The sequence below is a fragment of the Zootoca vivipara genome, chromosome 8 (assembly GCF_963506605.1).
Source record: "Zootoca vivipara chromosome 8, rZooViv1.1, whole genome shotgun sequence".
In the NCBI taxonomy this organism is placed as follows: domain Eukaryota; kingdom Metazoa; phylum Chordata; class Lepidosauria; order Squamata; family Lacertidae; genus Zootoca; species Zootoca vivipara.
The window spans coordinates 17553495-17577713 of record NC_083283.1 but is presented as its reverse complement, the minus strand read 5'-3'; the positions used below and the strand labels follow the sequence as shown (position 1 = coordinate 17577713).

General features: G+C 40.6%; 1 protein-coding gene across 1 annotated transcript in view; it reads right to left on the bottom strand.

The window, feature by feature from the left end:
* Nucleotides 1–24219, bottom strand: part of CSMD3 (CUB and Sushi multiple domains 3) — a 584303-nt gene that overhangs the window by 160154 nt on the left and 399930 nt on the right. Inside the window, exons 20-27 of the mRNA XM_060277658.1 lie at nt 21009–21125; nt 17921–18136; nt 17077–17265; nt 13131–13300; nt 8982–9138; nt 8297–8488; nt 6100–6226; nt 4417–4619 (exon numbers count right to left, since the gene is read on the bottom strand). Of these exons, the coding sequence (XP_060133641.1) occupies nt 4417–4619; nt 6100–6226; nt 8297–8488; nt 8982–9138; nt 13131–13300; nt 17077–17265; nt 17921–18136; nt 21009–21125 (1371 nt within the window). The remainder of the gene's footprint in view (nt 1–4416; nt 4620–6099; nt 6227–8296; nt 8489–8981; nt 9139–13130; nt 13301–17076; nt 17266–17920; nt 18137–21008; nt 21126–24219) is intronic.

Below are 24219 nucleotides of genomic sequence, written 5' to 3'. Positions count from 1 at the left end.
GTTGAGAGGAGTCTAAATCAGTCCTCCATTTCTTCTTACTAGTTTAACTTCTTCCTGAGCTCTGAAAAGAAGCAGCTCCAATTGGGTGGGAAATACTTTTAAAAGTGATTTCAGGGGCAAAGGGGAGGGGAAATTTATCTTCTCCCTTATATCCACCCAGATTGCAATTTAACCTCCCCTCCCCTTATATTCTGAATAGCCCAGATTGGTCCATGCTATATCAAATCTCCTTTAATCCTCAAGGAAACTTCATTTTAGATAGATAGGCCATAACATTTATCCATCACTCTCCCCTTTCTCACACTCATACTCACAAACACAGATACGCACATCTGGCTCTCTAGTTCATGTAAAGCCACTTGATCAACTCCTGCCCAGAAACCAATGTCCCCACTGTGGAAGGACATGTGGATCCAGAATTGGCCTCCACAGTCACTTATGGACTCATGGTTAAAACCGTGTTTATGGAAGACAATCTTACTCAGCTACGAGTGATCACCAAAGAAAACTTGCTTTCCAATAAAGTACAATAAAGAAATCCAGTTCAGTATATATCTATCCATCTCCCTAGTTCTCTTTGCACTACTAGCTAATGATGTACGTCAGATCTGGATAAATCCTGAGCCAAAATGGGAGTGCCTCAGAGGGATTTGGGGCTTGTCAGAGGTCAAGCAGGACCTGCATGGAGCAGCACAAGTCAAAGTGAAAAAAATAAATCTGTATGCAAGAATCTGTGTTAAAAGCAAAAGTAATGAATCTAATAAAGCCAAGTGAGCAGAGCCTCAGTCTTCAGAAGCAACATTTCACTGAACTCAAGCTGCTGCAAAATTAACTTGGATACTACCATGCTCATGACTTTTCTGGAGGGATTTGCTTGGCCACTCTGCAAAACTGACTGATAGACTAGAACAGACATCCCCAAACTTCGGCCCTCCAGATGTTTTGAACTACAATTCCCATCATCCCCGACCACTGGTTCTGTTAGCTAGGGATCATGGGAGTTGTAGGCCAAAACATCTGGACGGCCGCAATTTGGGGATGCCTGGACTAGAAGGATGTTCTGTCTGATCATGCGGGGCTTTTCTTACACTCTAAAAGGCTCTACCAGAAAAGCTGTAAGGACAATAAAGACCATGGAGACTCTTGACTTGCTAAATGAAGTTCAAGGATTGACACATTTGCACAAGGAGGCTTTATTTGATTAACTAGCAGTATATTTGCCCAGTGTGACTTGGGGTTTCTGCTAACCTATCAGTTTATCTAGAAAGCCTGAAACCGCTCAACAATTGGTACCATGAATCTGGGATCTGCTTTTCTGGTGAAAAACTGCTGTACAGCTAGGATCACATGTGTATATATACCAGCAAAGGGAAACTAGGATACATGCAGTAATCCGAATCTTCAAAGAATTTTGACTGTCAACAATTCAAAGCCATTGAATCTTACCAATGATTACTACGGTGACATTCTGACTATTTTGCATGTCATTTAGATCAGATGTCAACTTTAAAATAATTTAATGAAAGAGAGAAGATTAACGAAAGAGAAAGGATTAATGAGAAAGATAAAGAGAATCTTTTGGAAATTGAGTGTGCGAGTATTTCCACCCTTTGATATTGTGATTCTGCATTTGGGTCAGATAAAAAGCATTTTTTTTGTGGTTTAATAAAATATAGTTTTGCGTCATCAAAAAGAAGTGTGAGGATCTAGAATGATTTCAATTAGATGGTATGAAAAGGCCAACTAATATAGCAGACTGACTAGTTTTATCTTGAAAGTGGAAAAAATAATAATCTCAGAGATGTGGCATATATTTTTTTATATTTCTTTAATAAGACCACTAGCAAATTTATCTGACTCTGAGAACAGCTAGTTCATACACTCAGCATTAGGATTTGGCTTTTAAAGCCACCACTCAGAAAATTGTCAAGGGAACAAAGACATTGTCAGCGCTGACCTGATATAGACCAATTGTTAGATTCATTTTCATGTGAAACACTCACTATAAAGCAAAAGGACATTTCGTCTGAAAAACTGGCACTGCCTGAATGCTCCGGTACTGTAGGTACCAGTACAAATGTTCTGGTACAAATGGAACTTTTTTATAGTAGGCATGGGGAACCTTCGTTTCAATCAATGGCCACTTCTCCTTCAAAGTAGTCTATTGAGGTCCACATTCCAGCAGTGAAGGGGGCTAACGCCAAAGGTGGGTGGGGCATCCCCTTATTCTCTTATCATATCCTTTTTGATATTTCTGCCACCCCCTTGTCTCTCATTTTACCCACCTTGCCACCCACCTGAAATTAAGACAAATTTGGCATGAAATTAGGGCATGGGGTGCACATGTGATTCTTGGGCCACTGATATGGAGTACTCTGTTCAGTTCCAGGTGCCACAATTTAAGAAGGATATTGGCAAGCTGGAACATGTGCAGAGGGCAACTAAAATGGGTGAGCCTTATGAGGAATGGCTGAGGGAATACGTTTAGCTTGAATAAGAGGAGATATAGTAACCCTCTTCAAATATCTAAAGAATTGCCACATGGAAGATGGAGCAAGCTTGGTTATTCAGAGGGTAAGAGTTGAATAATGGCTTCAAGTTACAAGAAAGGACACTTCAAATAAACACCAGGAAGGACTTTCTGATGGTAAGAGCTGTTAGAAAGTGGAATGAATGGACTCCCTTAGAAGGTGATGAACTCTCCTTCAAGTAGGATGGCCACCTGTCACGGATGCTTTAGTTGAGATTCCTGTATTGCAAGGGGTTGGACTAGATGATCCTCAGGGTCCTTTCCAACGCTATAATTGTCTGATCCTGTGACTGCCTTCCTCTGTTTTATAGCAACATATATAAACAAAAACCAAAAAGATTTCACAAACAACAAACATTTTGGAGAAAGGAAATGGTCACTAGGAGTGACAAGGTATTACAACAAGGGCAATGCATTTTATATAGTAATCACAGCAGCAAGTCAATTAACTAGGCTGAGGAACAATTGTTCCTTAAAAAAAGAAAGAAAGGTGGCGGCAAAATTCTAGTTTGAGAACTACAGTCTACATTAGTCTCACTCCTGCCATATACATTTATGAGGGAAATTGTGTGGGGAAGGAACAATACAATATTGTCTAACTGTCTGGCAGAAGGTCATGTGTTTTGCATCTGAGAACATGGATATGCCTATTTTAAAGGGCATGTTTTGTTCCTCTTCTCATTTAGAATTGAAACACTGAACAGAGAGTGCTGACAATTGTCGTGTGTCCTTGCCCTAGAGGTACCCAAACCAATTGGACCCCCCCCCCCCCACACACACACTAGAGACTTCAAGTTCTTCTTAGGCTCTCAGTAGCCCTTTTCTTCATGTGAAGCAGACATTTGAAAACAAAGGACTGCATTTCATATTTAAGAGAGAAGGCAGCTTGCAATTTAAAAATTGACATTCACAGCAAGAGCGTTGCAAATATACAGATATCTCCACATCAGTAAAAGACTATTAGGAAATCTGCTCAGCTACCAGTCACAGATTAAAGATAACAGAACTCAAGGTATGTGGCAGCTAAAGCAGCCAAGAAAACCCACTATAAAATTATGTTGAGTTTTTACTGTAGTGGCAGTAGAGATCTCTAATTTATTTAAAATCACAAATGACATATTATATTTCAGGAAGCAGTGTACGCCTTGTGACATTCTGTGTGTGCACAAAGGATTTTCAGAGCTATCCTTTCCCTTGGGCAAAAAACCAGCAAAGATTTTAAAAGCACTATTAAAAAGCATGGAGAAGTAATAAATTTGTCAACTAGTACTTAAAAGACAACAGAAAGAACACCAAGCAAGCTTTTCTGGGGAGCAAATTCCTCAAGCGGGTAGCACAACTGAAAAAGTCCTCTCTCAAGTAGTTACCTGCCTCACCTTCGATCTGTGTTTCTCAAACTTGGGTCCCGAGCTGTTGTTGGACTACAACTCCCATCAACCCTGACTACTGGTCCTGCTAGCTAAGGAAGATGTGAGTTGTAGTCCAACAGCAGCTGGGCACCCAAGTTAGAGAAAAAATGCCTTAGGTAGTAGGTGTACCTGCCTTCTAAGCAGATCTCAATATATGGTAATGTTTCTGTGAAATAACCATTATAAAAAAAACTAGAAATATATATAGATATAAATAAAAAGAGAGGACAAGCATTGACATGGGAGAGCATTGTTCTTTAGCTGTCCACCTCATCTTCTATGTAAGAAAAATATATAAATCATTATGCACTTGTTCATAAATATGATTGTGTCTGTCACATTCCAAACAAATGAAAAACAACATCTACTAGCCTGTGGATTATTCTGTACCAGCTTCTACCACTGACTTCAAATGGGAAGAAACAAAATCTAGTCAAATGAGAACGATTCTACAGTCATATGCACATGTGAACTTACTTGAAAACTGGATGGCAAATCCAGATTTGCTGATATAGAAGTCTGTGTCAAACTGGATTGTAACTATGTTGAGAGTGCTGTGGATGCCTTCTGGAATCAGAGAGCCACTAATTTCTTTTAACAGCATATCGTTTTCAGGTGGACCATCCCAGACACGTAGAATATCATGTGATGCTTCAGTATCAAATGCTAGAAACTGGAGGCTGTTAACAACATCAGTGGTTTAACAATCCGCATAACTTATAATTGCAAGAAAATAGTTGCAAAAAATGGTGTACTTCTCTACATGCCTACTTAAAATTTCCCAATGAGCTGAATAGGGCCCGCTCCCAGGTGAGCAGCTATAGGGCTGCAGCCAAAATTTATGTTCCCAAAAGTTAAAGCTTAGACAGTGTTACCTTTGGCTGCAAATAAACCAATGATGTCAAGGTCTAATTGCACTTAATTTATTTTTTAACACATATATGCAAGAATTCAAAACAAATTAATGAACAAAGATGTTAACTGTCCAAAGCCTTGCAACACAATGATTAGAGAAGCTGCATTTGTAATGCCTTGCCAAATGTGTTTTGACTCTGAAGAGTCTTTCTCGATGCCATCTATTCCGAGAGCATGAGAGATAATTCATTATGCATGTAAAACCACACAAATCATAAAATGTTGTAAAACCATAAAAGGTTATTCAGCTATTACTGCATATTCTATTGACTACCCGCTGGATATTGTATTTGGATATAGTTTCATATTATTGTGTACATGCATTAAATAAATATATTAAGTGGATTTAGACCTTGACTTCAGTTCTTTATTTTTTATCATGGCGGTTATTCTTGGACAATGTGATAAATTGTTTGGGATCTGCATGAGACATTACTACACAATGGAAGGACAGCAGTCCAGACACGCCGTCACATCAGATGTCAAATGAACGTGAGCTCTGATCCCCTCCCAGCATATCCCACAGCACCTTTTCCCCTTGATTCCCAAGGAGAGTTGACACTGTTGCTGGAGCAGAAAGACATTCCACTTTCAGGGTGTGAAAATCTACCTCCCACCTGGACAGAGCTCAATAAAACCTATCAGACATTCCAGTTAACTCTTCTGTACCTCTTTAACATCAGGTTTTAGAAGGTGACTGCCTGCAAACATTTTTTTTTTTTTGGAACTGCTATTCTGACTCGTTAATTATAATGTGAAGTGTGTTTTGTTTTGCTTTGTTTAAAAATAGATCTACAATTACAAAGGTGTGTTGTTGTTGTTTTTTAAAAATGTTCTCTTTTAGCTTCCAAACCATTCAACTGCTTTAGCTTGGAAGTGCCTTGGAGACAGAATTATTAACACATAGAAAAACCGATGCAGGCTGCTCTGCTTACATGGAATAGTGTGGAATCTAAGTCAAACTGATTAATGAATACGACTGTATTCTCTTTGCCCAGGACAAATGGCCCACTTGTCCAATGTACTTCTAGGTCATCTTTATACGTCTGCTTCTGTAAGTGCATATAGCTGCTCTCAGAACTCAGGCTGCTACTTGAATACTGAGTTAAATACTCAGTTAATACTGAAAGTTAAAGAAAAGAAAAGAAAAGAAAAAAGCCCTTGGAATGCCAATGAAACTTTTACAGGCCACGTTTCTTATTTTGAAACTTTGGTTCTCCACAAAATAAGATCACATTGAAGTACCTGACAATGTTTCCTGGATCAACTTCAATCATCCACATACACCGCAGATTATTGTCATAAGGAAAAGGATAGCCTGGAGATAAGATTCTTCCTGAGGATTCTCCTTTAAAACGACCTCCACATTCAGCTAGTAAAAACAAATTAGAAAATTATTTCTGATAAAGTTTCTATTAATATTTCTGTTCTAACCTTTCGTTTATGACAAATTATTTCTCATCTCACGTTCATTTATTTCACAGTCCATGACCAATTATGTTATGTTACAGAGCTGGATACCAGTCAAAAATATTCTTGTCCTAATGTTATGAGATCGTCAAATTCCTAATGGTATGACTTTTATTAGTTTTTTAAAAATGATTATGATGATATTCAACCATTATCTGCATAGAATCGGAGACTTTCTCTTTGGCATTAGAAGGAAGAGAATGGCAGTCCTCTCCAGATATGGAACCCAGTGATTTTGCTACTAACTTATAAAGCCCAAACAATTTAGGAACAGGTCACATGAAAGAATATCTTCTCTCATATAGACCTGCCTGCCCACTAAGATTTTTAGAGGATACTGTCAGGGGGGATCCACAGGTTACGAGGGAGAAAGGAGGAAGGAGATCGGGTTTCAGGGATCCCTGGCGCTTGCTTTCCAGCAGCACCTCCTCCAGCCGGGAAAGAAGTCAAACCTTCAGCGGGGAGGACAAGGAGAAGCTCAGCACCACGGAGAGGGAGCTCCAGGATGTTGGCTTGGAGCCCTTGCACCACCTTAGCCAAGAGGGCTCAGAGAGGGAGACACGACTTCCGTCGCCCCGATTGCGCAGAGGGCTAAAGCACAAAGAGGGAAGGCAGCGCCTGGGGGTGCCTAAGATATTTCGCTGGGGTCAAAACCGGAAGGGGGCACTCCCAGATTCTGCCAGTGACTAGGGCAGTCATGAAACTCTTTGCTCTTCACTGTATATAGTATGCACAATAAACCTGTAAATAACCAGGTTGGAGTCCTGCGTAGTTCCTCATGAGCAACCACCATGCAACCCTTACAGATACGCTACAAGTTATGTTGTGGTCTGCAGAGATCAGCTCATGGCAAGATCTTTCCCACAACAGTACCTGGCCTCTCTGTAAGACACAGTAGTCACCTACTGTGGTGAGCTTCCAGCCAATATTTACCCAAGTGTGCTCTGGCCTCTGATACCAGTTGGATGATTTCTAGCTATGGTAATTGTGAAATGCTGCTGGTATTTTCTGAGCTATTTTTGAGTTGCCGTTTTGTACTGAATATTTTTATTGTACATCACCTTGGAGTTATTTTAAGTAGAGGAGATATATAAATATTTTAAATTAAAAAAATGAAACTAAAATAAGAGCTCTGTCAGCAACCTATACAACAAAAGAAGTGAGGCAGAGAGGTGTTTTTTCTCTGACTCAGGCGGCACCTCAGGGCAGGGCTGACCCAGGATGTTTTGGCACTTGAGGCAAACCCCCCACCTGCTGCCACTCCTCTGCAGATCTGGGCCTCCACCCCCAAGCCCCTTCTGCTGCCACTGTGCCCACACTCATGCCACTGTATCCCGCAGGCATGGCAGGGAGGGTACAGCAAGGAGACAACAGAGAGGGCCAGAGCCATGAGAGCAACCCAAGTCTAACAGGGCAGGGAGGGGATAGTGATGGAGGTGATCCCACAGTGGCCTGGGCACAGCAAAGGAGCGAGCCATCCCTGCCTCACAGATCCCCAGTATCCAACCTTTTTTTACAGCTTGCATGTATGTGTGTGTACATTAAGAGCAGATTAAGAAGCTGGCCCTATAGAGCTCATATGCCATTGTGATAATTATAATTTGTAATCTGCAGGACATCTGATTTTATAATAGAAAGGGTATCAATTCCCTGCCGACTCTCTAGTGTGCACCGACGTACACAAACACATTCCTATTGTGCTGACTCTTTTCCTAAGTACGGGAAGCACCAATTGAAAAAGGCGGCTTGACAAACCTCTCCGTGCTAAAGCAAGAGGTCAAAGCTGATCAGCACATCCAGGAAGACCTGTGCTCAGTACCTGTATTCTGTTTCTGCTGCACAGGTATAGTAACAGAGTAGTTAGAATGAGGCTGGGTAATCCAGGATCAAATCTCTGCTCAACCACAAAGCTTGCATGGTGACACTGGACCAGGACAAAGGCAAAGGTTAAAGCTAAAGAGAAATCTACTACCGATACAAGATGGCAAAGGATAGTCCCATGCCCTTCTTTCTCCAGTCATGCACTTAAGAAGGCTGCTTCCATGGAGTGTGTAGCCAGGATTGCATCCATAAATGATGGTGCTGCCGGCAAAGTGGCCTTGATCACTTATCTTGTACCCAAATTGTGGCACACCTGGATCCTCACAATGAGAAAGTTCAAAACCTGTGAAAGAAAACGGTAGTGTTACCAAACTAGGAAGTTTGCTGGAACATGATTCGTCATTCATTTTAGAGGGGTGTGTGTATTTAAACCTAAATTATTTAATTTCTGTGCCATGGAACATGCCAACAAAAAGAACATTCAAAGTTGAAGTACAAATTGTTCTGCATTCAGTCTGATCTGTTTGTGGGGGGCATTAGGCAATGTTGTGTCCTGAAAATGTTTGCATCTTCCCATCACTTTCCTTATTGTCCCCCCACCCCCAAAAAACCTGAGTTACAGATAAAGTGGGTTTACTGCACATGCGCTCCAAATCAACCATCATCGTGCAATTTGTATTTGGCAGTATATGACTGAATCCCACCCCAAAACAACAATGTAGAAGTGTCTGTTATCCATTCAAAATGAGCTTGCATGCCCCATTCTCAGGATGAGGAACAGAGTGATCATGGCTTTTCCGTACCCTATCCCTTGTTCTACTTTCTGAAATACTTACTGGTATAAACAAGCTGAAAACCTTCATCTGTTCCCTCAGAATCTGAATTAAACTCAAGCCAAAGGTGATTTGAAGTACTGCTCAGTGTCAGTCCTCGCAGGGAAGCGCCAGTGAATGCTCCCAGCAAGTGTGCTGTGTTATCCCTCCCATCATAGATCTGTAAAACAAATTGGCCTTGCATAATTTAAATGGGCACAACAGAGAAACACCTAAGTAAGCCCCATATTTCAATTAGGAAACAGATTGAGGCTGTTGCACTTCCTTATTACATGTTGGGCACAATATATTTTCTAAACATTGTCTTCTTTTAAGCTAAGTCAATTACAGTGGAACCTCGGTTTATGAACACCTTGGTTTACGAATTTTCAGTTTATGAACACCGCGGACCCATCTGGAACGGATTAATTCAATTTCCATTACTTTCAATGGGAAAGTTCGCTTCAGTTTATGAACGCTTCAGTTTATGAACAGACTTCCGGAACCAATTACACCCATGCTTCGGGTTAAGTACACTTCAGGTTGAGTACTCCCCGGACCAGTCTGGAACGGATTAATCCACTTTCCATTACTTTCAATGGGAAAGTTCGCTTCAGTTTATGAACGCTTCAGTTTATGAACAGACTTCCGGAACCAATTGTGTTCCTAAACCGAGGTACCACTGTAAAAGAAAGGGGGGGACCCCAAACCTGCACAGCAGTAGCCAGGAACAGGGTTTTCATTTCAGCACAGAGTTTGTTTGTTTGTTTAATTCCTGCATTTGCTTTGCCACTGCCTATATTTTAATGTTAGCATCCATACAAAATAAGTGATAATTTGGTATATTCATTTCTACATCACACTACATAAATAAATAAATAAATAAATAAATAAATGCAATCTCTTTCCAGTTGTGATATGAAAGCAGCCACTGAAGAATTTCACTAAATAAGGAGTTTTACAGATTGATATTGAAAGCAAACAAAAAAGATCACAATGGAACAAACAGACTAACAGTGGCTGAAAGGTGGAAGGACAACGTAATCTATATACAAATTGGAAGCCAAAAACATTCATTCATTCATTCATTCAACTTCCTATCCTGAGCAGGTTTTCTCCACCTGCAGATACGCTTGAATCGGCACTTTGATGAGGAAAACATTTCAAGATGCAACCTGTATTTAATAGCATTCAGCCAGTTTCAAATGCAGGTTTCAGATCAGAAGTTGCCACGCTCCATTTTAAGTTTATGGAGAATTAAAACTTCAGCTGGATTATCTATATATGCTACCGTGTTTCTCCTAAAATAAGACACGTCTTATATTTATTTTTCCTCCCAAAAAACACACCACGGCTTATTTTCAGGGGATGTCTTTTTTTTGTGTGTGTGTGTCTTTGCGGAGGGGGGAGAGACGGAGCGAGGCAAAACGGTGTGTGTGTGTGCAGAGCACAGACTGCCCACCTCGCGGGGGTAACCTCCTGCTGCTGCACCTGGGTAAGGAAAAGGGGACTTCTCCCTCGCGCGCACGCACGCACAAGAGCACCAGAAGAGTGCTCTTCGCGCTGCACTGTGCTCCCCAAGCGGCAGCGCGAAGAGCCTGGTGAGAGGCAGCTGCGGCTGCAGGTGAAGCCCGGGATCTGCGTGGGCGACTGGGGACAAGCACCCTGAGCGCTGTGGCGGTAGCGAAGAGGCGCCCGATCAGCTGAGAAGCGGGCTGATCGGGCGCCTCTTCACCACCGCCCCCAGTCGCCCACGCAGATCCCGGGCTTCACCTGCAGCCGCAGCTGCCTCTCACCAGGCTCTTCGCGCTGCGCTGCGCTCCCCGAAGCGGCTCCCACCCCCGGCTTATTTTCGGGGGATGTCTTATATTTATTCTACTAATTAAAAGCCTGACATGGCTTATTTTTGAGGACCGTCTTATTTTAGGAGAAACACGGTATTTTTAATGCTTAGAATCTTTAAGAAATGCTTATATTTGCACTTGACTAAAATCTACATTTCATTTCCGACACAAAGTAAAACACAAAGGATTAAAAGTTTATCTTGTACTTAAAAATACAAAACAAACATTTGGTATCAGCTTATATCAACATAGAAGTATTATTTTTCTCCGTATGGTAACTGAAAACATTAAAAAATAATATGGTATGCTTCATATTTATTTTATTTTATATCAAATGATTTCTTCAATATTGGAATCAGGGGGAAAAACAACCCACACATCTTAGGCTGCATTCCTATACTCATTTTCCTGGAAGTAAGACCCACTGAACTCAATGGGAATTACTTCTGAGCAGATATGCATAGGACTGAATTATGAGCCTTGTTTTCACCTTTCCATTGAACGTATGAACACATGAAGCGCATAACACCAAATGAGACCATTAGTCTTCTAGCCTGCGGATGACACCAAATTATTCAGGTTGGTGAAAAGCCAACTAGACCATGAAGAGATTCAAAAGAATTTCTCTATACTGGCTGAATGGGCAATACAATGGAAAATGAGATTCAGTGTTTGTTAGTGATGCACAAGGTGGAGATCTAAACCGCACACAAACTGAAGGAATATCAATTGGCTGAAACAAATAATGCCACCATACCTGCAATGGATACCTAGCATGTAACAGAAACTAATTCATCTTTATGTGCTCAGCTAAATTACAAAATAAGTGCAACTGCCCCCCTTCCCACTCTTGGCATGCATCTAAGCTGCAATCACCCTCCATCAATCCCATTTCCTTCCCACTCATCTAGTGGTACCTGTGGAGTCATTTCCCCAGGTAACCTACGAAAATCACCATCTCACTAAGAAGACTGGTTTCCTTTCAACAGGTGGAAAACCATGGAGCTGTCGCTCTTGTTCCCTGCTGATGGGCTTTCTGTAAGTATCCATTTGGTCATATTTGGACCAGAATGATGGACCAGATGGTCTTTCAGCCTGACCCAAGAGGGCTCTTAATTACCGGTACTTAACGGTTCGAATCCCTGTGACGGGGTGAGCTCCCGTTGCTCGGTCCCAGCTCCTGCCAACCTAGCAGTTCGAAAGCACGTCAAAACGCAAGTAGATAAATAGGAACCGCTACAGCGGGAAGGTAAACGGCGTTTCCATGTGCTGCTCTGGTTTGCCAGAAGCGGCTTTGTCATGCTGGCCACATGACCTGGAAGCTATACGCCGGCTCCCTCGGCCAATAATGCGAGATGAGCGCGCAACCCCAGAGTCGGTCACGACTGGACCTAATGGTCAGGGGTCCCTTTACCTTTACCTTTAACAAACAGTGAACCTGTGACCCTCCTAACGTTATTGAACTCTGACTCCTGACAGCCCCAGCCAGCCACTGTTCAGTTACGCAGAGAGTTGTACTTCGATAACAATGGAAGGGCAATGAGCCCCACTGCAAAGCCTTTCACTGTGTGCAATTGAGACTGCATTATGAGTTTCGGTAGGATATGAAAGGAGACATTCTTGAGTAAAACACATATGTGACACTGTGCTAGGACACATGAAAATGATGTGGCCTAATAGCATTATAGCTTATCAATGAGAAGAAGAAAATAACTAAAAGTTAACAACAAACAAACAACAGAAACTAAATTGACTTATCGACTTAATTCACGAATTAAGCAAATTGAAATGCTGATAAAGGCTATCCGTTAAATGGAGGAATAAGATAAATTGTTTCTGAAATATCATTGCAATGGATGTGATGAAACATGTTTAAGAGGATTCAGGTAGATGTTGCATAGGTATTAATTTAGCACATCAGTTGACTATAATCCCATTAGAATTTATTATTATTATTACTAGTATTATTATTTACTACTACAATTATTTGTTTTAAATTTACATTCATCAAATTGCAAATATATTTATTTGCAAATAAACATGCAAAAATACAAATACGGATTAATATTACTTGCCTACAAATATAAAATTGTTTTCAAGATCCATACTGGTGATTTAATAAAATATAAGTGCATGACAATAAAACTAATTCCTGTAAACATAAGGTTATAGAAAAGCATGTAATGGTCCATATAATGATAATGGTGGTGATGCGAAGTTAGGTATCCACTCTAGTTAAATGTCTAGTTGCCTTTAATACAGTGGGATAACCAGATGAATTACATATGTTTTGAGATAACAAATACATCAGCCCAAAATCACAACGTACCTTAAGAACATCTGCTTGTGCTAAATGAAATGTTCTGGCAGATATGTTGATCCCTTTTCCTGCTTGCACTTGAATGCTGTAAATACATTCATGGTTGTTTTCATAGTTGAGTGGGTAATTGGGGGACAGCAAAATTCCTTCATTATTTGTGGCAGAGGCTCCACATTCAGCTGTAAGTAAAACAGAATTCGAGGTATAGCTCAACAGAGAACATCAAACGTTTCACTTATGTGGGAAGTGTAAATACTATCAAATAGCATATCATATATATTTGCCGCTATCTAAAGTTCTGTGACAAAAATAAATGTTTGATTCTGATCTACGAGACACATTTTCCCTGTCTCTATATGTTTATGCACTAATTGTCATATTTGTACATTATTTGTTGTTTAGTCGTTCAGTCGTGTCCGACTCTTTGTGACCCCATGGACCAGAGCACACCAGGCACTCCTGTCTTCCACTGCTTCCTGCAGCTTGGTCAAACTCATGTCCATAGCTTAGAGAACACTCTCCAACCATCTTGTCCTCTGTCGTCCCCTTCTCCAACGTCAGAGTCTTCTCCAGGGGGTCTTCTTTTCTCATGAGGTGGCCAGAGTATTTGACCCTCAGCTTCAGAATCTGTCCTTCCAGGACTGATTTCCTTCAGAATGGATAGGTTTGATCTTCTTGCAGTCCATGGGACTCTCAAGAGTCTCCTCTAGCACCATAATTCAAAAGCATCAATTCTTCGGCAATCAGCCTTCTTTATGGTCCAGCTCTCACTTCCGTACATTATTAGTCACACTAATTATTTAAACTTTCTGTTCTGAAATCTTTATCTCTGATTTTGTTGCTCCACTTGTATCACCTCTATTCATTTTTCCAGACATTTCTGAAAACAGGGCAATAAACCTGAAACAATGCCTTGGGAAATACTTATACAATCTTTGGAAGAATAAATCATCTCCAGTGTTGATACAATAAAATGAAGCACAGTAGTGGGTGGAATAAATAATGATGGAAAAACAAGTTATTCAAAAGTGATCAATGTAATCAAAGGGAGCAAAAAGAATTCTACCAAATAAAATAACAGAGGGAATCAAGTTCCATATAGAAACTACATTAAGGTTGAATGAAAGTTGTGAATACTTTATTAAAAACAAAGAAATCACATTGCAAGTGTAGTGTAACTGTAAGTGATATGCACGGTCTAAATCACAATCAAAGAAAAGAGGAAGAGGAAGAGGAAGGAAAATGGTTGTATCACCTTTAATAATCTTATTATGATGAGAGGCAATAAAAAGTTGGAATGAAAAAAAGTCATTTCATCTACATTCATCAGTAAGCCCTGGGTGACATTATGTTCTGGCAAAAACACCTCATCCACTCCAATCATGGAACCCTATCCTATTCATATTTACATGGAAGTCACTTTGATTAAATAATGTTTTGACGATCCTGGAACAAGCAACTGACCCTTGCACATGAAAACACACCACCAATATTTAAACCTGGTTCCCTCTCTCATTTTTTTCATCATGTACATATACGCAGACAGTAGAGCTAGGTTTTAAATCAGCACAATCTCTGATTAACTGGAGTGTGAAACATCGTATCCCCTTCTTCCTTATACTCTGTGGGCTGGTGCACAAAAGGAACTAGCCAGAACTGTAGAGTTGGAAGGGGGCATGAGGGTCATCTGGTCCAACCTCCTGCAATCCTGGAATCTTTTTGCCCAATGTGGGGCTCAACCCCATGAGCCCGAGATCAGGTTTCATGCTCTACTGACTGTGCCATCCCAGATCTTCATATTTGGTAAGAGCTTCATAGAAGCACCATTTGCAACACCTTCGTGCATGGCTGCAACAAAGTGCAATATCACAAAGTGTTCTATATTTTATTTTACAGTCATACCTCGGTTTAAGTACACTTCGGTTTGAGTATTTTTGGTTTAAGTACTCCGCGGACCCGTCTGGAACGGATTAATCCACTTTCCATTACTTTCAATGGGAAAGTTCGCTTCAGGTTAAGTACGCTTCAGGTTAATTACGGACTTCCAGAACCAATTTCACTCATACTTCGGGTTAAGTACACTTCAGGTTGAGTACTCTGCGGACCCATCTGGAACGGATTAATCCACTTTCCATTACTTTCAATGGGAAAGTTCGCTTCAGGTTAAGTACGCTTCAGGTTAAGTACAGACTTCCGGAACCAATTGTGTACTTAAACCGAGGTACCACTGTATTTGAATAATCCCAACATACATAAATTGCAATGACAACTGCAACGGCAAACTGCATTTCCATGTTTGCGATGCCTGGGTTCTGTGGTGGCTCAAGACTCAACGAGCTTGTATGTGAGTGTAAAACTGGCAATAGATCCCTTGAAACAAAGGCCCCAGTACTGAAACTGAGCCCTACATTTCAAATGCCTTTGATTAGTTCTCATAATGGAAGAAGGGTGAAAATCCAAAGCACCCTCCTCACTTACATATCCTGCAGTCCTTAAAGTGCCGGACACTCATAGCTTGAAGGTCAATGGCTCCAAAAGAGCAACAGCTGTTTGAGTAATACTTGACATCTGCCTGGGCTTCTCAGTTGGCCTAGTCCTTGGATTTATTGACTGCAGAAGAACTGCCCTTCCACTCTTTTCAAAAAGACTTAGTGAGCGAAATAATGCGTGATGGGTGTTATTAGGTAAGAAGGAAAGGAAGAGGAACACCTGTCCACCAATCACAGTGGTGGAAAGTTGGATAGGTGTGGTGACAGGGTATGTCTGCAAAGGTATCACTTTCTTATGCAATTTCTGCATAATAAATTATTGTTCAACACCCCCAAACATTGCTACTGTAAGAGAGATTCAGCAGTGCAAGGAGAGATAGCAGTATTTTAAACATGCATTATTTTCTCATAGGGAAAAACTCAAATGAACATATTATTTGGTTGGCAGATCAACTTGAAATTTCAAAAAAACAGAAACAAAAACTATTGAGAATCCTGGCCCTGTTCCATATCACATATAGAAGAAGCTAAGTGATGCAGGAAGGCTGCAGGAACATATGGGCATCTTAATACTATATAAAACTGAAGTACAAGGGTGGCATTTCTCACGCCTAGGAAATTTGTGAGTAGAGCACAATCTCTTTTATCATGTGCACTTCTCTGTTCAGCAGCTTTAAATACATTTTAAATTAAGGAAGAATAAAATGTATCTGTGGAGCTTAATTAGGAAAATGTATGGCTAAATTAAGATTTTACAATGTATAATGTTTTATTTTGCTTCTAAATTCTAAGCCACTCAAAGAGAAAATCTTTATGCAACACAACAATCCATTTCCTAAGAACCTCATTCATTATTCCAAACAAAGGGATGTTATTTTGAGAGATTAGGACAATTTCCCCACTTCTTTTGAGAGTTTTAATGGTACAATCCTAATAAAGAAAGAATAGGTATGTTATACTTTCAGTGCTGGAACCAATGGAAAAAATGTAGATAACTTAGAATTAGGATTCAAGTTTGCTAAAATTTAAAAACGAAGAGTAGGATTCAGTATTGCACAATGGCAAATGTTGCATCTGCAGAAGTGTTGCATCTTGCCAGATGAAATAACCCCCCCCCCCACTCCACACCTTTATGGAGCTTCTACCCCAGGCAAATCTCAAGGGTTGTGAAAGGTCCTTGTGTAGGGTTTTTACTGATGGAGATATCCCAAAATGCCTTATTTGTAATGTGGAAAAATGATTAAAAGCATGTATCTCCCTATTCTGAACACTGACTGCAGGTTCAACATGAGCCTGAGAATAGAACCAGGAAACCTGACAAATTAAGGTGAAAAGACATGGGAGATGCAAAGGCTATATTGTTTCAGAACTAATTGGAGTGGTATCATGCTTATCCATGCGGTATAGTTGCAACTCCATGGACAATGACTACACATACAAGCAAATGAAAGCAGCTGACCACGTACCCACACACCTGGGCAGAGGTGCACTCCACACTCTTCGGCCGCCACCGAGGCAGATAATCTCTGAAGTCCCCTCCAAGCGGTATCCAGAAGAACAGGAGAATGTTAGAGTGTCTCCAACTCCAAAGTTAAATCCTATTCTGCTTCCAAACTGAGGAGTCCCAGGATCCTCACAAGGTTCAAGATTATATTCTACAGAGGCAAAAAGATCATATTATTGCTTCAAAAATTTTTTAAAAGGCTTGTTCATCACCCACCCTGTGCATTATAACAAGCACACATTTGTACCTGAGCCTCAGGTACAATTTGGCCTTCAGATAAATTTTCAGAATAAATGATCATATAAGTAAATAGGCAATTCAGCTACAATTTAAAAAACCATGCCCATAAACACTCATAGCGCCTGAGAGATGCGTGCTTACCATTCCTATAAGAGCTATAAATGTCTCTGAGTCTGTCACATAAAATGAACCAAAATAACTGTGCAGCATAAAAGCATGGCCAATTTCCTCGTGGGCTCATTTGGAATCCCACTTCTTGAAATTAGACTTCAAATCACTCTGAGACAGTGTGATTTTCCCAATGAATAATGTGCTTTACAGTTTATTATCATTTTCTTCAGCGTCCACTACTGAAAATGCCACAGCAGATGAACTGAGATTGTTATTACAGAAGCGACAACAAAAACAATTGTAAGGTCTATTTTTAAGAAGTGTAAGAAAAGTTACTCATCATAACAAATATATTTGGACTGTTGCATTCTCCCAACACCACCCCTCTGCTTCTGTGAGATCAAGCCCAGTAATGTTCCTCCACTTTATACAAATAGCTCATTTTGCTGCCTTACCAGAAAAAGTAATATTAAATCCTTCATATGATATTGAAAAGTCAGAAATAAAGCGCAACTGAGCCCTGAAATTTCCATAGAGACCAGCGTTGATTGCTGATGGAAGTTCTGAGCCAGTCAGGCGTGCCAGAGGCTGAGTGAAGCTGCGATTCTCCGTGATTAGTAAGTAGTCGTGATGATCTTCCAAATGAAAGGTGTGAAAGGTGAACTGCACTCCTATTAGAAAAGTAAAATTAGACTCACATATCACATAGTTAACATGAAAGCAATTATATCACTGATTAAACTCATACATTTCATTACAAACAGACTCAGAAAATTAAACACAGCTTACATTACCCTTGTTCTCATTCCCCAAGCTTTTTTGTGTGAGGTATGGGAAAAGGAATATATATATATATATATATATATATATATATATATATATATATATAAATAAAATGAGTTCTATGTGTTAATCTATATTTTGTGAGTGGGTAGGAGGACAAAGATTGCTTACAGTGAAGCCATTGCTCGTCATTTACAGAAGCAGATGAGTTTTGTTTGCTTTTTTAAAGGCAATCAAATGTAACTTCCCAAACTAAAATGGCTTTTTGTAACAGTGTCATTTGAATTTGGTGAAACATGCAAGTTGAGGACAAGTTTGTTCTGAGATGTACTAAAGCAGGCATAGACAAACTCAGCCCTCCAGATGTTTTGGGACTACAACTCCCATCATCCCTAGCTAACAAGACCAGTGGTGAGGGATGATGGAAGTTGTAGTCCCAAAACATCTGGAGGGCCGAGTTTGCCTATGCCTGTAAAGATTTTATTATTAAACTGCAGTGCAGTAATCATCTGTATTAAGCAAAGAAATAAAACAATATTGTTAGTAATGATATTGAAATATGAACCTAAGCAACCTCAACACTTTATCCATTACACCACATTACAATTGTGAGCACATTCCATCAAGATGCTATTGAAATACTTGGGATTTTTTTTAATCAAGAAAAAGCTGTCTCAATTGTTCTAGAGACACCTTTTTCTTGATTAAAAAATTCCCATGTATTTCAATAGCATCTTGATGGGATGTGCTCACAATTGTAATGTGGTGTAATGGATAAAGCATTGAGGTTGTATCTAATTTTGTCCCATTGCTTAGGTTCATATTTCAACAGTGTGTGGATGGACTGTGTTCACAATTGTAATCTAGAGCAATGGATAAAGTGTTGGGGTTGTATCCAATTCTGTCCTTCTGCTTATGGAAGGCTCTTTGTTCAGTGAACAGAAGGGGGAGAGAGGTGATTTTTCACAAATTTCTCTTTCCCCATGAAAGCACTTTCGAACTGCTAGGTGGGCAGGAGCTAGGACCGAGCACTTTCGAACTGCTAGGTGGGCAGTGCTTTCGAACTGCTAGGTGGGCAGGAGCTAGGACCGAGCAACAGGAGCTCCCCCCGTTGCAGGGATTCGAACCGCCGACCTTCTGATCAGCAAGCCCTAGACTCTGTGGTTTAACCCACAGCACCACCTGGGTACCATAATATTAAAAAGTAAAGGTAAAGGGGCCCCTGACCATCAGGTCCAGTCGTGTCCGACTCTGGGGTTGCAGCGCTCATCTTGCTCTATAGGCCGAGGGAGCCAGCATTTGTCCGCAGACAGCTTCTGGGTCATGTGGCCAGCATGACAAAGCTGCTTCTGGCGAACCATAGCAGCACACGGAAATGCTGTTTACCTTCCTGCCAGAGTGGTCCCTATTTATCTACTTGCACTTTGATGTGCTTTCGAACTGCTAGGTGGGCAGGAGCTGGGACCGAGCAACGGGAGCTCACGCCATTGCAGGGATTCGAACCGCCAGCCTTCTTATCAGCAAGCCCTAGACTCTGTGGTTTAACCCACAGCGCCACCTGGGTCCCTAATATTAAAAAGTACCCCTCTATAATTAGGGTCTTCTGGATTCTATCATTTTCATATTTAAGTATTTTCCTCACTCTGGCAGCAAATTATACCAGTATCAGGTTGCTATGCTTAGCAATTTACGTTTACCGTGATTTACCTCCACTAGTATATCCCTACATTGACTGGAATAGATCTGCAGTAGTCAGAGACACTGAAATGAATGGCTTATCTCTGTTGGGAAGGACTTGTTAAATCATTCTGTCAGCTGCCGTGCAGAAAGTCATCTTCAACTTCCAACTGTTCAGAAAAGTGTGTAAGGTCCCTACATTGTCAGTCACAGCGTTATTTATCTCAGGAATACAATGATGGATGAAGCTCACTACAAGACCACAAGGCAAGTATGAACAGTGCATTTGGTAACCTCTGATTGGATTCCCCATGTATATAAACAAAAAGGGATTCTAGTTAACAACTCTGAATCCTTGACCTCAAATGTCCTTTTTGTGTGAGAGCAATTCCAGAATAAAGGTTGAAATGGCAGTCTACCTGCATGCTAGCCCATCATTAAAAAAACTTCAAAAATAGCTTCCCCACATTCACAGTGTAAAAATGGGACAGCAAAAGCAAGGGGGCTCTTTTGACTCAGCACTACAATATGTCGAGGGTTAATTGGGCATTACAGATACATAAAATTATTACATGAAGCTATTGAATCTAAGGAGGCTGAGCTAATTAATAAGGCCTCTTTATCCAGCTCATGGGACTTTCTACAGGACATGCCCCTCACCTGTCCTGCTCTTTGCCCAGTGTGCTTTTGAGTAACTGGAATGTATTTTCAACTTCTTGTTTTCCTTGATGGTAGATATACAGGGTGAGTCTTTTAAAAGAGGCCCCGTGGAACATGTGTACTCTGTATCCACAGGGCCTCTTTTAAAGGACTCGCCCTGTAGAAGATGTGTAGAAACACTTCGGCTTTCATGCAGCTTATTTTATGTTGCACCTATTGCTCCTCTTCATTTTGGCTCTGGATCTACCGGCTATGAGGCCCTCAGGCTGAAAGTGATTTCCAGCCCTGTTTTAAATCAACTTTTGCACTTGATGTGTTTGTGGCCATCACCCAGCTAAATAACTTTATGAGAAAATAGAAACTCAAAACTAGAACGAAAATTATGAAAAATGTGTTATGGTTCTTAAAAATGTAATTCTATACCTTTTCCATGAGTAACATCCACAGTCCACGTGCAGTTCAGTGAATTGGGATACAATTCAGGATAGCCTGGAGATAAAATAGTCCCACTTGGCCCTCGAACATCTCCGCCGCACAAAGCTGGAAAGGAAGCAGGTGGGGAGAGAAATGTAGTAGGCACATAAACACAGGCAGTCATATTAAAACTAAGCATGTGAAATAACAAGTTGAAATTCTATTATCTCTGTTTAAACAATAGCCTATATTTGGGAGTGCCAACAGTTCCCTTGGGTGACAAATCTCTAATTGTAGCCAATATTTACACAAAGTGCTCTGAAAGGAAACATGATTAATTAATTGTTGAGAAGCTTTGGTAATAAGTATTAAGAAAATGAATTGCTAATTATACTGGTTGATTTGAGAAAATTCCTAGTTGGGGAGGGATGTTTCCATAATAAGAATGGAAATTATTTATATTTCAGAATCACACTGAATACTAAACACCAATATAAGTCTATCTAGGAAAGGGGCATGCAATTGAGGAAGATATATTAAAGAGGGCTGGAAATAGTTTGAGAGGGGGAGCACTTGAGAGAGGCATGCTGTGCACATGTGGTTCTTTTGTCCCATATCACTAATCAGTTCTTAGAGTCTCTGAAACAAAGTAAAAAGTATAGGTGTGTATCAAAACACAGAGACAGTGACTTACTTCCTGGGAAGTAAACAATATATCTTTCTTCAGTCTCATAGCAGTGCAAGGCTCTGCAGCAAGCACAAAGTCACAAAGGCAATATCCCAAGGTACATTAGCTAGGGAATCATAGAACGGTAGAGCTGGAAAGTACCCTAGTCTAGTCCAACCCCCTGCAATGCAGGAATCTCTACTAAAGTATCCATTACAGTTTCCCAGCCAACCTTTGTTTAAAGACCTCAAAGGAAGGAGAGTCCACCACCTTCCGAGGCAGTCCATTCTACTGTCGAACAACTCTTACTGTCAGAAAGTTCTCCCTGGTGTTTAGTTGGAACCTCTTTCTTGTAACTTGAAGCCATTGGTTTGAGTATTACCCTCCTGAGCAGGAGGAAACAAATTAGCTCCATCCTCCATGTAACAGCCTTTGAGATATTTGAAGATGGCTATCATCTCCTCTTCTCCAGGATAAACATACCCAACTCCCTCAACCGTTCTGCATAAGGTCCTTGATCATCTTTAAAGCCCTAAACGGCCTCGGTCCTGTATACCTGAAGGAGCATCTCCACCCCCATCGTTCAGCCCGGACACTGAGATCCAGCGCCGAGGGCCTTCTGGCGGTTCCCTCGCTGCGAGAAGTCAGGTTACAGGGAACCAGGCAGAGGGCCTTCTCGGTAGTGGCACCCACCCTGTGGAATGCCCTCCCAGCAGATGTCAAGGCAGTAAGCAACTATTTTACTTTTAAAAGACAACTGAAGGCGGCCCTGCTTAGGGAAGTTTTTAATGTTTGATGCTGTATTGCTTTTAATATTCGGTTGGAAGCCGCCTAGAGTGGCTGGGGAAACCCAGCCAGATGGGTGGGGGTATAAATAATACATTATTATTATTATTATATATTATCTTAGTTGCCTTCTTCTGACACACCTTTTAGCTGCAGTTTGTATCATATTTTAATATTTGTGGGCTGGATTATGAACACAGGTGTGTGTTTTTTATTGCGTAAGACGATTAGAGAGGGTTTTACCCTTAAAGGCAGCCGATAAGTTTTTTTTAAAATTCAACAACAACACACAAATAAATAAATAGCCTTCCCCCCAACCATCAGTTTTATGTAACTCGTTTCCTAAACTCTCTTATTCTTTCCATAGTAAGTTTATATTTTGGTATGAGCTTTCGTGTGCATGCACACTTCTTCAGAATCTGAATTCTGAAGAAGTGTGCATGCACACGAAAGCTCATACCAAAATATAAACTTAGTTGGTCTTTAAGGTGCTACTGAAGGAATTTTTTTATTTTGCTTCGACTCAGACCAACACGGCTACCTACCTGTAACTTATTCTTTCCATGTCATCTTTCCCCCGCTCATCTACATCCCTCATCTCACATCACATCTCTCATCCCATTCTCATGGATTAAAGAATTTCTAATACATCACTTCTAACACAAAGCCTATGCAAATGCCCACCCTCTTGCCTTAGAGAATGGACTTTTTGAAAGAATATCTTCTATGACAGCATTTACTAAAAATATAATTCCCTTTTGCCTTAATTGGAATTTGCTTCTCTTGTCAAATTTTTGATATAGATCCCTAGCTGGCTAGGGATAAATGGAATCCTAGTTCCATTTATTATTTTCAAATAAAGCACAGTAGCTGTACAGTGGATGCTCGGGTTGCGAACGTGATCTGTGCAGGAGGCACTTCACAACCCACACTGTTTGCAACCCGCAGTGCCATGTCTGCGCACACACGGGTCATGATTCATCGCTTCTGTGCATGTGCAAAGCACGATTTAGTGATTCTGCACATGCATGAGCGCCAAAACCCAGGAGTAACCCGTTCCGGTACTTAGGGTTTGGTGCGGTGTGCAACCCGAAAATGCGCAACCTGAGACGTCTGTAACCCGAGGTATGACTGTATTGGTCTATTATACCTAAATAGCAGAGACATTTTAAAAATGCCATATGTTCGGACCAACCAGTATTCCACAGTGCAAAGGCTTTTGCAATACTGTTTAGACTGCTTGAATTTTAGGTTTTAGAGGTATTACTGCATCTTGTTTTAGACCAGCAACACTAATAGCATATGGTCGTAATCTAATGACTATGAACTTTTATATAAAGACTAAGATTTTCACCTTGTTTTACAGTGAAATATATATATACACACACTTGCTAAGTTATGCAAGATGCCATACCCATTTTTCAAGCATATTGCCAGAATACCATCTGGATGCTCAGTGCACTTACAACTCAGATCCTGAGCATTTTCCTACTACTGCTACACTGAATATGTTGCAAAATACTAGTGGGGCCATTTGTATATGCTGTCCCTTCTCCACCCAAAACAAATAATTTGTGCTTGTGTAGCAAATCTAAGGATCAGATTGCAACAACTCCTGTTCCAAAAACTCAATATCCAAAATTACCTTCTAAATGATTCCAAATATAAAATCCATATTATCATATACAAAGGATGGTAAGTGAAATGTGTCTTGGAAATACAGCAAGAAAACCATACAAATGAGCAGAAGCAGGACACAAACAATGG